We start from the raw sequence: 15730 nt of genomic DNA, 5'->3' as shown, positions 1-15730 counted from the left end.
TGCTAGGCCGTAGAAAGTCAAGTTCTTTTAACGTGTGGATTGATCCGCAGAGCTAGCACATGACTGGCACGAATTTATCTCGCCGCGAGATAGACTAAATATCCATCCTTATGCCGACAGGTTAACAAAAAGACGTTTGATCTATGGTGCGGCGAGAGACTGTCGCACTGATCATGTGCTATCCGTGTTAGGTGTCTACAAGGACACAATTTTAAGATTTCCTTTTGATATCACTTACATATGAAGCCAATGTTGATGGCACGGCTGATTTGTTTAATTATTTAACGCATTTGGTAAATCATGATATTCATAATATCTTTGTCGGATGTGGGAAGGTATAATTAAAATGTTTGATTAGAATCCCTGTACGTTATCTCAAAGATAATATACACACAGGCAATCGATATATCTGATTAGTTGCGTGTGAACTATTGACTGCAATGACGCGTTTACTCTTTTTTGGTGTTCTGCTGTGTTTTGGAGGCAGCTTCGCTTGGCCTGGTTTGGGAAAATCTTCGGAAAATGGTCAGTAAATGTCATGACATTCGTCCTTGATATCGCAACTAATGTTTTATATTAAATAGTTATAATCTAGTAGTTATACAAGACCCCTGTAAAGCCTACCACCCGTTTTAAAAAGATCAATCTTAGCATATGTTTAATTACTGTATTTTTAAGAGCGAAGACTCACAAAGGAGACGCTAACCTAACGTTAAATATTTTACCCATATTATTTTATATTTCATTTATTTTTGTATTAAAACTGGCCACCTACGTGATTTCAGATATAGCCACAGAAGTATTAAAACATAGTTAAATATTAATAAATAAAAAAAAAATATATCCCTCAGAAAAATTTAAAAATGTTAAAAATGATTTTATTGTGTATTAATCCATTTAATCATTATGATGTAAATACAGTTTTTTTATCTTCCCAATCAAAATCATTAATTCGGTAATTGACGGATTAGTGAGATTAGATATAAATTATAATTAAATTGATTTATGTACCTAATTCTTTCACTAAATTATGTAATGTGATTAAGATTAAGTACTTACTAAAATATGCAATGGTGGTCTGTAACCACACTGTAATCCTAAACGGATTATTAAAAAGAGTGAATTTAACTCCACTGTGAATTTGTAAAAAAATAAATAAATATTTAATATTTTCTTACATAAAATTACAACGTAGAAAATCTAGGTCCATGGGGTCCCAGCGCGAACAAGTTGTTCACAGAAATCCCGAAGCGTCTGGTTGAAGTAACTGGTGACCAAAGAGCTGGCGACTTCCTCGCACAACATATCAGCATTGCGATACAGCGAGGAAATGTCGCCAGTATCCTTGGTACAATTCCTCAAGGGCCTATTTTAGACAATAGCTAGCTTTTAAGTTTAGTCTCAGTTTCTTACATATATAACAAGGGTTCTCTACCGTAGTGCATAATCTGAGGGCACAGTAGTGCCAAGCGGACCCAAGCGAAGCGCAACTACCTTTTCCCGAAATATTTTTTTTATAACCTTAATCTTTAAAAACCAGATGGCGTAGTATTCTGTTACTACGGAGAATGGGCCAACACAAGACCCGGCGCCGGTCGTTTTGGTGTCAGCGATTTGCCAACAGACCTCTGCACGCACATCGTTTACTCGTTTCTGACGCTAGATGGACCTACGGGGAACCTGAAATATCCTCTCGAATCGACGAATGAAGGGAAAAGTAGTAAGTTACACTAATTAGTACCTATACACTAGTGACTTCCTTCCGGTATTTAGGTCAGCGATAACTTACATTATAATATGTCATTAATTATTATAATTCATTAATTATTGCCGTGGCACTGGATTTTGAGTAGTTTCATGTACTCTGCCTACCCCGTTTAGGGATTATAGGCTTGAATTTAGGTGTATATAACATTAATGTTTTATACAAATGTCACATGTTTGAAAATAAATGGACAATAATAATAAAACTAACCTTATTTTAATAGTTTACATTAGTTCTTACAGTATTATTCAATATTTTAGAGGTTATTATCTTACCCCTGATAATAACCTCTAAAATATTAAATTAAATTAAATTAAATATTAACCTTATGTAAGGCTATTTTTTCGATAAAAGGATTGTCGATGTTTTTATTTTGTCAAGCACTTACAACTTGACGTTCGTGCCAGAAAAATATCTAGGTATACTAATTAGGTACGATATTATTATTATTTGGATGCTTATTTATAACATGATGATTGCAAGGTCAGTACGAGTAAGCAGCTTACCAGTCTCTTATTTGAGTTTCCTTTTGCACTTTTGTTGCTTTCCTCGTTCTCCAGGGAGGGATACCTAAAGTAAATATTTCTACTTCGCTTCATATGCGCTTTTTAAACCGTTTAATTATCATATTTATAAAAATACGTATCTTATAGAAGACAAATGAAAACACGTTCAGAGAAAGGAAAAATCTGCAACTGAAACATCGGACAAAATACAAAGGTATTTAAAAGTTAAGGTAGATAATCTTACAAATTAATTACCTTTCTTCCAATTGTCAGTGCAATGCTGGCGGTTTCTTGTTTTGGTTATAATACGAGTATGTATAATGAATAGAATACCTAATTACCTACATAATTATATGATTGTTGCATTGTATAACATCTACCGCGGAATGGAATAGGTATCGAGACAAACCTTATTGGTTTAACGATACTATGTAAATTAATTAGAGATTTATGTTTGTAATTACCTAAAATAAATAAATAAAATAAGTTTATAGATACAGTATGCGATACACTCATAATTAACGAAATTAATTATTTGCACATCTATTTTCAGACTCCGTAGCTGATCTGATAGCCTTGAAACAATCAAATGCCAATTTGAAAATCTTGGCGGCCATTGGCGGTTGGGTAGAAGGTTCGGATAACTTTTCACCGGTAAGACCCAATAAAATATTTCATAATGGTATCTGGATTTTACATATTTATACACTATCCCACAATCTTCACACTTTTTTTTATACTACGTCGGTGGCAAACAAGCATACGGCCCGCCTGATGTAAAGCGGTCACCGTAACCTATGGACGCATGCAACTCAAACAGTGTCACATGCGCGTTGCCACCCCATTAGAAACTTGTACATTCCCTTTTGCTGTGTTAAGTACACAACAAAAAGGAGTGTACAAGTTCTAAGGAGGGTTCGGGTTGCCGACGGACGACGGACAATAGACGGAACAAGTTAGTTAAAATAAAATAAAAAATAAAAATACGTTTATTACCATAACACAAAAAGAGTACAGCAATGGAATAAAAAAGTAATATGCTAATTCACTTAAGCTAAGCAAAATAAGAGCTAAGTACATTTTTTTTTTCGTGCTTGATAAAAGGATTCAGGTCTCAACATGTGCTAGGTTATAATACCCAGCGTTGATTTTCAGACTGATCCTTATTCCGTTGCCAGGGTTAACATCATTAGTAACAATAATTACGAGTTTTATTTATAATGTATATCTCTATGCCAAATAAATATTTTCTATTCCATTGTATTCCAAATCTAGAGTTGCAGAAGAAAAAAAAAATCGTTATGAGGGGCGGTTCGCGCAATTGTGTGTGCGTGCATGTGTGTGTGTGTGTGTGTGTGTGTGTGTAATATAATAGACGACAATTATATATTATTTTGTAATAATTAAATGCTTTTGTAATTTATTGTATTGTATTGTGGATTTAAGCTATATTTTGTAGTTCCGTAAGTCCTCCCGTCATCAGCACACCGCACCCTCGTTGAGCTCTGGCAGCCTTACTCACCGGCAGGAACACAACACTATGAGTAATAGGGTCTAGTGCTATTTGGCTGCGGTCTTCTGTAAGGCGGAGGTACTACCCCAGTTGGGCTCTGCTCTAGATTCGAGCGAGACGATATCCGCTGTGCTGTGCCCTACCACACAAAGCGGAATATCATTCGCATTTCATTATTTTTATGGTAAACTTCACGGAAAAACTATTACATCTATAAAATTGAGCTTTAACATGGTCATATAAATGAATATCTCGATGTTATCTGTAAAAAAAAAAAATTATTTTATAGCCATTTAAAAAAATAACAATTTTGTATTTAATGTTGTGCTACTAACGCCATCTGTTAGAAAACTAAGGAATCAGAAACATTGTTTACTATTTTCAAAGACATACATATAGACCGCTCCGTATAGACAGCTACAGTCTAAGAAAAAATAACGTACCTCAGAACCATATAGAAAAAGGGACGGTGACCTAGATGGCGTTACACCTTTGGGGGACGCTCGGCTAGATGGCGCTAATATTACTATATGACATTTTAACACATATCAAGCTAAGAATATGGTCCAAATTGTCAAAATTGATGTTTAAAAGTTTTAAGCTTGTGTCGAGAGATGACAGTCTGTGCACTGTGATTACACATTTTACTTTGACAGTAACTCTATAATGCTCGATCCTCTTTGCTATTTTGTACTACTAACGCCATCTGTTAGAAAACTAGTTACCATGTTATTCGTTATTTGTTTGCTTAGGTGGTCAATGATGATACTCTGAGGGCAACGTTCATCGGGAACTTGTACAACTACATCGACACCAATGGCTTCGATGGATTAGATTTGGACTGGGAGTATCCTTCACAAAGAGGAGGTCTAGAGTCTGACAAGGTCAGTTTTGACTATGCCTACTTTAAATTAAGCAGCCACTGCCATTAAGGTTTGACTTGCTCAAAAATGGGCTAGGACTTTCAACACTGCATGTTCTACCCTCCTGAAGTTCATGGTCTTCGATATTCTTTTTTTTTCTGTACATTTACATTCTTAAACATATGTTCATGTGTATGTGTTTCGTTCTCTTTCAACCTTATTTGCCAAGAGTGGCACTGAAGCTTTAGTGGTTTCATGTGTTCTGCCTACCCCTTTATGGGATACAGGCGTGATTGTATGTATGTATGTATGTAAACATATGTTAAAGTTTCTAAGGCCTACTTGCACCAATCACTTAACTCAGGGTTAGTGGACTGTCATCTGTCAAATTCCATATAATCAAGGCCCTAAGATTATTAACTATTATGTTTTTCTTTCGGATATTGAATAAATGTTAATAATAACATCTTCTGTAAATTAAACGGCTGCTAATTAGTGTTTAAATTTTTAGGAGAAATTCGTTTTGTTCGTCAAGGAGTTGAAAGAAGCATTCACGCCCAAAGGTTACCTTCTGACTTCCGCTGTTGCTGTAACACAGTACAACATTGACCTTTCATATGACGTCCCAGAACTCAATAAGTACGCAACATCTTATCTCTTGCCCTTAGAGCAAGAAACGAGAGACTTTATAAATGTCACATAAATGAAGTTTAAAACACATTTAATTTTCTTCAGACTCGGATCATAAAAAGAAAAGTGTCTCTTCTTTATCCAAAAAAGTTTATAAGAAGGTCTGCAAGTCTTTCTAGTTTTAACCGATCATGCATTCACCTAAATTATTTATTAACTTCATTCGATTCGCACAAATTAAAATTCCACCTCCAGAAAATAAATATACCTATAGGTAACATAACATCACATGTAACGTTTCACAGATACTTGGACTATATAAACCTGATGACGTATGATTATCACGGCACCTGGGAGGCAGGAACAGGTGTCAACGCGCCCCTTTATCCCCAGGAAACCGATGACCCCAACCTCAACCTGAATGTGGTGAGTAATTCTCATCATCATCATATGTTTTACACTTGTCGGTCGAACAAGTTACACCTGTCTTTGTCTTCTCTTGAACAGCCTGTCGTTCCAGGTTTTAAATAAAGCAATTCCATTTTTCCATGAATGACACAATATGTCTTTTTAAAAGTACTTTCAGCAAATCTTAAGGCCTTCCTCTTGTAACTTCACTGATTGGAAACCTGATTTTAAATTTGCGCTCCTGCCATCACCTTCTTTCTCTTTTACACCAATTCTTTTATTTTATCCATTATATAGATCCCTTGCCCTCACCCCCTCCCCACTCCGTCGCGCGTCGTTCGACCGTCTAGTTTTCGAGCTCCTTTAAAAGGAACAAAATAAAATCGAATAGAACTACGATCCAAACAGAACACTGCAAGAATGAGTCTTGATCCTAGGAGGCAAAAACTACACTTAACCAATACGCTCATATGTTTAATACTTACAGAATCACTCCGTCCACGTGTGGATCAACAAAGGTGCGTCTCCATCCAAGCTGCTTCTAGGCCTAGGAGCATACGGAAGGACCTTCACCCTGACGAGTCTGGACAACACCGGGATTGGAGCACCTTTTACCGGTGCGGGAGCAAGCGGCCCGTATACTCAGGAAGGAGGCTTCTTTGGCTACAAAGAGGTACTTTATTTTATGTTCTATGGAACTGCTCTGTCTATTTCAAAACACGTCGCGTCTCCATCTGGGCTGATCCTGAATCTAGGAGCATACGGAAGGAACTTCACCCTGACAAGTCTGGACAACACCGGTATTGGAGCACCTATACTCGTAACCGGCGCGGGATCAAGCGGTCCATATACTCAGGAAGGAGGCTTCTTTGGTTACAAGGAGGTACCTTGTCCTGTTTTATCCTTCATCATCATCAATCCAGCCTTTAATCACCTACTGTTGGTAACATGACTTCCTTCGTGCATGCCACTTATCCCGTTCCTAAGCTAGTCTCAGACAAAAGTCATCAACATCCTCATCTTCCTTGCGTTACATCCCCGTGTCATTTTATAAGTCTCTAAATACTAGTCTGTATTTACCATCAGATTACAAAGATTTCGCCCGACTCTTTAAGTATAAGGGTGTCAAAAGCACTCGGCTTTGGAGTACGTATAAGGGCGCTTTCACGCGCATTTCCAAACATTTAAATATACTCTTTTTGCATTTTAGCTCTGCGAAGACCAGCAAAACAATCCCTCTGCATGGAACATCACCGAGGTAGAGGGAAACTACGTGTATGCCAACAAGGACCTCTTCTGGATCGGCTATGACAACCAAAACACTATCTATGCTAAGGTAAGATCAGTCGGTGGCCCTAACATACCTAAGAACTTAGGTATAACTACTCATTCCTATACAGCTACGTTGACTTAGCGCGTGCTATCCGCGTCCGTACTTATAATTATGACTCCCTATCAAACACTTATTTTGATTTGATTCATCTTATATAATTTGTGTATAACAGTTTCAATTACAAAGGCGGATATCTTTATTGAAAAACAAACAATATAACGACTATAAATAAACTTGGGTGAGGTTTTTATTTATAAGTTAATTTCATTTCCTTTATTTTATTTATTCTTATTTCTAAGTCGCTGCCACTGGACAGTGTGCCCAGAAGGCTGGTCGCATTGCCACGTTGGATGGCAATGCTTAATATGCCTTGAGCAAAATACTGGCCAGCCCTCTGGTCACCTGTGATGTCAATTAGGCGCGCATAGCTGACGCGCGCCCCAGTGTTTCCACACCAAACGCCGCAAAGGTAAATTCAATTTCTTCTGTAACTACAAAACAAAAATGGAGCAGAAGAAACACGCCACTTTTTGCGCGTTAGAACTCCTTCGTATAGGTAGAAATTAATCAGTCAATGGAGAAACTGTTTACCGCTAATCTGCTTAAAGCAGCCATCTGTAAGACATTACTTAAACATGAGCACATAAGCTGTATTCTCAGAAATTATACAGCTTTTAGCAACAGGTGGAAACTTTGAAACTCTCTCGATCCTCGTGAAAGTCGTGAAGTTGACCACCCCAAATCTTTTGCCTCGCAGATGGCATATCTAAATCGTTTGTACATGGTTAATTTAGGCGGTAGGTTCAATCTCTGATAATCTGTCTCACATCTTTAGGATTAACGTCCTAATAGGCGAGACGACTAAAAAAAACTAATTAGTCCGTCAGTTAGACTATCAAAGAATTTTAGACACGTATTTTTCTTTTTTCGCGTAAACGAAAAACGACGACGGTACAGCGAGTTGAAGTTTCGCGTGACGTCACGCCTAGGTACAATCTTTACTTAGAAGTGACGTCACAAGCCCCCACTCCGGAACTTTGATGCTCTATATCTTTGTATTTTTTCATTAATTAGAAGAAGCGAAAAATATGTGTTCAGTATTTTTGGACGATCTAACTGACGGACTTAACAGAATGCCATATAAATAAAATAATAAATAAAATAAATAAATAAATATTACATGACATTCTTACACAGATTGACTGAGGCCCACGGTAAGCTCAAGAAGGCTTGTGTTGTGGGTACTCAGACAACATATTTTTTATGTAGTCGTCATCCCTAGTATACCGTAAAAATATCTATAGTCTTTTTATTTTATTATTACAGGCACAATACGCCAAAGACATGGGTCTAGGCGGTATCATGTACTGGGCCGTAGATTTAGACGACTTCAGTGGATCCTGTGGAGGCAAGTACCCGCTCATCAGACAAGGCATCGAGGGATTCAAGTCATCTGCTTCTATCATCAGTGCTGCAAAGTTATTGTTAATAGTGTCACTGTTTAATTGTATTATTAGGTTTAGGTTTTTGTAATTATGACATATTGTAACATTTGTAACTACTTATTATAATTGAAATGTAAATAAATCGAAACTGATGAGTAATATTTAAATACTAAACCTTATTTAACCTGTTGCCAGGTCAGACTGGAGGACAATTTTAACTAGGTAATCGCAATATTTTCCACTTTTGAAAAACTAGTATGCCACAGGTCACATAATTAAATTAAATTTTAATTACCCAAAACTTACTTGATGGGTTACTTTAATGAAAGAAGTTGTTACCTAAACACATGTTGATTCGAATTGTTAGACATTCATGCCAATATCGTTTCTTCCTATTCGCAATTCTGCACAATTTAAATTCTACGCAGTACTTCACCTCATTCGCTATTGTGCTCAGTCATTATTGTACTGTACAATATCGTTTCTTCCTATTCGTAATTCTGCACAATCTGGCTTCTACGCAATTATATAATTTTATCCTCTTTGCTATTGTGCACAGTCATTATTGTGTAGGTACCTACAGTAGCGATTCTTTACACGACATCAATTAATCAGTATTTTGTCTTCGTTTTCAGTCGTTATATTCACACAATACAATAGTGATTTTTACCTTTCAGCCACGAGCCTTCTACAACCAGCTTCGAAACGGGAAAAAAATCCCAAGTCGTAACTGGCTTCAAATTGGGACTTTCCCATTACCGATTTGTAACCACGTTTGGTAACTGGCTTCGAAACGGGAAAAAGAATCCCGTGTTGTAACTGGTTACAAAACGAGATTAAATCTTTGGGCGATTCTCAGAGATGACGTTCGGTGCCTGATTTCGGTGCTGATTTTTATTTACTACTTTTTGATATGTCAGTCTATTTACTAAAATCTAGCCTAAATATAAAAAATATTGGTGGTGGAGGCCTCCATTAGAACCTTATAGTTTGTAAGAAATCTGACATTGAAATTATGTATGGGCACTGTAATCAATTTGCGCCACCGAATTCAATTTTTTACACATTATTCCAAATTTTCATCTTTATATATAACTTATTATTCGATTTATTGATATTTTTCATTTTAAATCGATGACAGGTGATGTAAAAAGGCTCATAATCGCACAATTTTGCTAAATTTAACATGGTAATATACTAGTCATTATCGAGTAGTGAATTTTGTACCCATAGTATGGCTTTATTTGCTTACAAACGTAGTTTTATGTTTTTACAAAGTATTTCCTACTATTTAAGTATTAAATGTTAGAAAATAATGCACAATCAACTAGTTTACAACGTGGCAATCGAAGTCGGTGGCCACTTTTTTGATATCGGTGGTCAAAAAATCCACCGAAACCACGGAAATCAACTCCACTGATATCAAATTTTAACGCTTTTTTGGAGATAACTGCAAAAGCATGCATGATACAGAGGAGAGGTCATAATGACGAAATAACATACTTACAAGGATTTATAAGTACCTTACATGACGACAAATGCACTAAAACTGTGGGAGGAAATTGAACCACCGAATCTTAAAAAACATGGGACCAAACCCACCGAATGACTGAGAAACCTTTAAAAAGTCCCCTTTATAAAACGGTACTGCATCTCCTCTACACTGAATGGTTAAAACATAGTTAAAACTTACTATATTTGTGCCGCTATGTCCCTGATCTACTAATTTGTAAGAGTACTGTCATGTTTAACAAATGACACCGAAATCAGTCACTAGCCCGGGACACATCGTATGAGATTTTGTATTATTTTTATATCGATAGGTAAACTAATATAGGTAAAAAAAAATGCTAACATATTATATTTACTATACTAATTACAAAAATATCGAATCTTATCTCATGTCTATTCAGTAAAACTAATACTTTATACGTGAATATCTATAACAACTGCGATCGACAACTCCATCTTGAGTTATGATTTTTTGTTTCGCAAATTCTGGGTGCGGGACACGCCCACCGAAGGTCATTTTCCGCATTAAATATTTTATTACTTATATTATACAAATAATAAATAAATCATTTTATAGTGTACCAAATAGAACAAAGGCTAAAGATTATGCCTGAATTAATTCAGATTTTTAAAACAGTCCGTTTTGACGTTTTTTGCCCCGGACACAAAAACGCGCCTCCTGAGAACTGCCCCTTTACCGATTCCTAGTCATGGTTGGTAACCAGCTTCCAAACGGGAAAAAATATCCCGTATTGTAACTGGTTACAAAATCTGTTTTTTTTTTACCGTCATGATTTATTCGAATGATGCTGATATTGAATATTTTTTTAGAGTTCCGTAGTCAACTAGGTTGACTAGGAACCTTTATAGTTTCGCTCTGTCCGTCTGTCCGTATGTACACCATCCTAGCTTCGATTTGGTAGAAACTCTGATCAGTAACTCGGGCCCAATACGTAACCTACAATAAGCGTAAGCCAATTTTGATTCCCAATTTGTAGCCAGTTACAAAACTTAGTTACCAAACGGTACTATACGTAATACGCCCAATACGTAACCGGCTACAAAATGGGAATCAAGATTCCCGGTTTGCAGCCGGTTACGAAATTTTGGCTACCAAACGGTACTAAACCGATTTTTACCATTTCTCATCTCAAACGTGTTCAAAGGAAAAAACGAAACTCTTAATAAGATCACTCGTGTGAGTCGTGTGTCTATCTGCTCGTCTGTCACAGCCGATTTGCTCCGAAAGTACCTACTGCACCGATCGAGTTGAAATTTGGTACATACAGGATGTTATTTTCATAGCTGCTCACTGAGGGCAGCTACTTAACTGGACATCCCTCAATACATAACTAAAATTTAAATTGAGAGGTTTTCCAAGAGCCAGGTTTTCACATAACAGCTTGGGATCTGATATCCAGGAAAAGTTAAAAAAGTACCCTCGATCAGTTAAATCATATAATATTTACAAATCAGTGTAGAAAGACTGCATAAAAGATACACATAGGTAATAAAATGTTGTTACTAAGTAAAACACAAATTGCGACCCGCGCACAAGTTGATTATACAGGTTATTTCAATGAACGTAATACAAAATAAGTGATGTCGACTCTATTAAGGACGAAGAATATAATGAACGTATTCAGGTCTTAAAATTCTACATACTTAAATCTTGTTAATTTTGTAACAAAATAAAATCCAATTCTCGAAGTGTGGTCACATTGTGACGTCATGCCATGTCTTGCTAATCTTGCTATACGTCAGTTGTAGGTGTCATTTTTTAAATTATTCAAATTTGCTTCATTATATTTTCAGTGCTTCTACGAGAGCCGTTGTTTCTTGGTCTAGTGGCATGAGTTGTATCCGTTGACACCAGCTGAGATGAGTGGGTACTTGGATCCACAGAGGCCGCTGAAGTCATCCAGATCCACGGCCCAGTACATGATGCCACCTAGACCCATCTCCTTGGCATATCTCGCCTAGAAAAGTATAAGAATTGTTAATATTATTAAAAAGATAATTTTTAAGAAAAAAAACCGCCTTCCTTTGGGGTTCTGGTGATAAATACTTTCAAATGTTGGATTATGTTATCAATTCGTCTGTGTATTTTTTGATGTTTGTTATTCGATATCTCCGTCATTTATGAACCAATTTTGAAATATGGATGATTCTGAAGTACTTACAGATGAGAATGATTATCAGAACGGAACTCTAACCAGGGGCGGCTCACTCTTCATCAGCAGTTCCACTGCACCAAATGTCACTATTCTGGACGTAAGTGCATGCTGTTCTTATAAAAATACCAAAGTCACTATAAGTGTGCCGTTCAGATTTGAGGAGTTCCGTTCTGACCATCATCAGCAGTTCCACTGCACCAAATGTCACTGTTCTGGACGTAAGTGCATGCTATTCTTATAAAACTACCAAAGTCACTATAAGTGCGCCGTTCAGATTTGAGGAGTTCCATTCTGACCATTATCAGGAGTTCCACTGCACCAAATGTCACTGTTCCGTACGTAAATGCATGCTGTTCCTTTAAAAACACAAAAATCACCATATGTATGCCTTTTAGATTTAAGGAGTTCCCTCGATTTCTCCAGGATCCCATCATCAGAACTGGGTTCTGAGAAAAATGGGACTAATCTGTATGCATATATAGTCAATCAAAAAAAAATTTTCAAAATCGGTCCAGTAACGACGGAGAAATCGTGGAACAAACATTAAAAAAAATAAAAATAAAAAAATACAGACGAATTGAGAACCCCTTCCTTTGAGATTTGGAAGGCGGTTAAAAATACATGGAAATTATCTGCCGGCCTAGCAGAAGTGACAATCGTTGACGCGATTGAAATGCAGTCTGTCTCTGTCGCACCACTACAATGGAGCGATAGGGAAAGCTGCGATACGAAAGTCTGAAGTCAAAGCTTTTGAAACTTTCACGTTTTGGGGTTTTATTGCACGATTCTTTAATCGCTGTGCTGCCCCAAACTAAGCAAAGCTTGTACCTACTATGGGTGCTAGGCGACGATATACGTATATAGATAAATACATACTTATATTCATAGAAAACATCCATGACTCAGGAACAAACATCTGTCACACAAATAAATGTCCTTACCGGAATTCGAACCCGGGACCGCGGCTTAGCAGGCAGGTTCACTACGCGCTAGGCCAGACCGGTCGTCATAATTACTCCTGATAAATGATTTTGTACCATAGATTTGGACTGTCACAGATTTGTTCTAAATACACGTGCTCTAAGATCCTAAAATCGTTTCTTTTTGACCTTACCACGGTAGGTGTAGGTACCATATTATTCTTGTGAGATACTTAGTTTAATAAGTATGCAAAAATCGTTCATACCTTAGCGTAGATTGTGTTAGGATTGTCATAGCCGACCCACTGGAGGTCCTTGTTGGCATACACGTAATTGCCCTCTACCTCAGTAACGGACCACTCAGATGGATTGTTCTGCTGGTCTTCGCAGATCTGAAAATAAAAGTATATGTCAAGTCTGCGAAACGCCCACCAAAAAATTTATTAAATCATTTCATGGAAAACAAAGCCTAGTTCAACATAATCATTATATCAGCCCTTTTATCGACCACTTCTGAACATATGCCTCTCTTGTAATACGCCACTTATCCAGGTTCTGAGTTAGGGCATCACAGTTAACGGACACAATACATCACCGTCTTGCAGCAGTCAGAAAATTACCATACAAGAAATTTAGTGAACGCTAAATTCGTTGACAGCCGGTCTGGTACAACCGACCCTTAGTCTCATCCAGTTTTGACCCGCAATTTTCGGGAAATCGTCCACACAACAAGCCAAGGTATGCTAGGCGCTTCTTACATCTGTAAGCGGCCGCAGTTTCGTTACATGCAGGAATCCAGGGAAGAGGGATGACCCCCCCTCCATCCCTCCTGGAGGCTTTGACCATACAAATTGACCACGTAACACCCACGCTGGGGCCAAGGCTGGGCACATGCATATATTTGCGTGCCCCGAGAATACGAAGCTATATTCGCCCCTGCTACCTCATAGTTACCTCATAGTAAGCCAAAGTCCCGGCCGCCCCAGTGTAAGGGCCGGGGGCTCCAGCGCCATCGAAGGGTGCTCCAGTGCCGGTGTTCTCCAGACTGGTCAGGGTGAAGGACTTCCCGTAGTTTGCGAGGCCGAGCAGCAGCTTAGATGGCGACGCGCCGTTGTTGATCCAGACGTGGACTGAGTTGTTCTGAGTAAATAAGACATGACATATTTTTTCCTCTGAGGACATGACATATGAGCTTTAAAGGGGTGTGTAATGATTGGTATAACTTTTTTTGGTATAATAACATTTGGTATAACAACATTTCGTATATATTTAAAGATGACATATGAGACAACACATATGAGCTTTAAAGGGGTGTGTAATGATTGGTATAACTTTTTTGGTATAATAACATTTGGTATAACAACATTTCGTATATATTTAAAGGAAAATAAGTTGTATAATTTTGCATTCCCATTTTATTAAATTACTAGTCCAAAATGCATTCCTGTCAGATTTGGAACAAGACATCATCGTCTTATTTTTTTTTACTATATTGTCATAGAAAATTGACATTTAGGGTGTTGCTGCTACATCTATCTACTGCGCTCGCCAATTAACTTTAAGCAGGTGTTCTTTTATGTAAGTGTAAAACACTGAAATGTCGACATATTATGGGAAGGAATTCTGAGTGACAAATGAATGAGTAGATTTTTGAAATTACCTGATTCCCGAAATAATTTGTTTACCTATAATGATTATCCCATTCTGATGATGAAAATACTTACGACGTTCAAATTGAGAGTAGGAGCATCGGTCTCCTGAGGGTAAAGAGGGGCGTTAGCGCCAGTCTCAGTGTCCCAGGTGCCGTGGAGATCGTACGTCATCAGGTTTATGTAGTCCAAGTGTCTGCAAAACGTTTTAAATTCTTGTAAGGTCTTCTCAAATCTATCGACGCGGAATCTTTCGCCGACCAAAAATCGCTCGTTAGTTATAAACAGTGATCGGAACTATGGGAGCAAAACTTTAACGAAACCTTAGAGCTGACGTAAATTTAAAAAAAAACCATGAAGTGAAATGAAATGTTATTTCGGGGATTATAAAATTGGATGTATTGAGTTTTATTAAGATTAACGGATAAGTTATTTGATTGAAGCCATTATATTGTTGATTTTATTGTGTCATTAATATCATTATTGTATTGTTCTTCGTCTTCACATGTAACTATAATCGATATATCATCGGCAAAAAGGGTACATTGGTGAGTAGTGATGTCTGGAAGGTCATTAATATAGATTAAAAAGAGGAGTGGGCCCAGACGGCCCAGTACACTGCCTTGTGGTACTCCTACGCTGTTTTGTATATATGAGGACCTATGACGGATTATTGTTGAGTTAGCAGATTATTATTTTCAAATCAGTGTTAAATATGATTCTATACCTGAATCTAAGATTTACAATACTTTATTACAAGGATATTAATATTTTCAGGGCTGTAAGCACTCTATAATGTCCACTTAGCAAGTTTTGTTAAAGTTTTGCTCCCATAGTTCCGATCACTGGTTATAAACATACACTACGCATGCGTTCACCGACGTCGACGCGTAACGGCTCAGCCACGACATCGGTCTAAGCGCGGCAGCGGTGAGCGGCGGCCATACATTGGAGCGAGACACAGCGATGGGACTTTTCATTCGCACGTATGGCTGCCGCCACAGACCAA

The 15730-nt window shown here is 37.5% G+C and overlaps 2 protein-coding genes across 3 annotated transcripts in view; one reads left to right on the top strand and one right to left on the bottom strand.

The window, feature by feature from the left end:
* The first annotated feature begins 435 nt into the window (after window positions 1–435).
* LOC125235910 (acidic mammalian chitinase-like) lies at window positions 436–8618 on the top strand. Its single transcript, XM_048142546.1, has 9 exons — window positions 436–525; window positions 1541–1720; window positions 2825–2925; window positions 4537–4668; window positions 5159–5286; window positions 5583–5703; window positions 6173–6358; window positions 6896–7021; window positions 8345–8618. The coding sequence occupies exons 1-9, from the start codon at window positions 441–443 to the stop codon at window positions 8549–8551; spliced, it is 1266 nt and encodes a 421-aa protein (XP_047998503.1). The 5' UTR covers window positions 436–440; the 3' UTR covers window positions 8552–8618.
* A 2801-nt stretch (window positions 8619–11419) lies between these two features.
* The window catches only part of LOC125235827 (endochitinase-like), a 42671-nt gene continuing 38360 nt past the window's right edge, over window positions 11420–15730 (bottom strand). For both annotated transcript variants that reach the window (XM_048142422.1, XM_048142423.1), the window contains exons 6-9: window positions 14797–14917; window positions 14027–14212; window positions 13339–13464; window positions 11420–11954 (exon numbers count right to left, since the gene is read on the bottom strand). In XM_048142422.1, the coding sequence (XP_047998379.1) occupies window positions 11820–11954; window positions 13339–13464; window positions 14027–14212; window positions 14797–14917 (568 nt within the window). In that variant the 3' untranslated portion in view covers window positions 11420–11819. The remainder of the gene's footprint in view (window positions 11955–13338; window positions 13465–14026; window positions 14213–14796; window positions 14918–15730) is intronic.

The sequence above is a fragment of the Leguminivora glycinivorella genome, chromosome 18 (genome assembly GCF_023078275.1).
Source record: "Leguminivora glycinivorella isolate SPB_JAAS2020 chromosome 18, LegGlyc_1.1, whole genome shotgun sequence".
NCBI classification, from domain to species: domain Eukaryota; kingdom Metazoa; phylum Arthropoda; class Insecta; order Lepidoptera; family Tortricidae; genus Leguminivora; species Leguminivora glycinivorella.
This window is presented reverse-complemented; position numbering and strand designations above follow the sequence as displayed.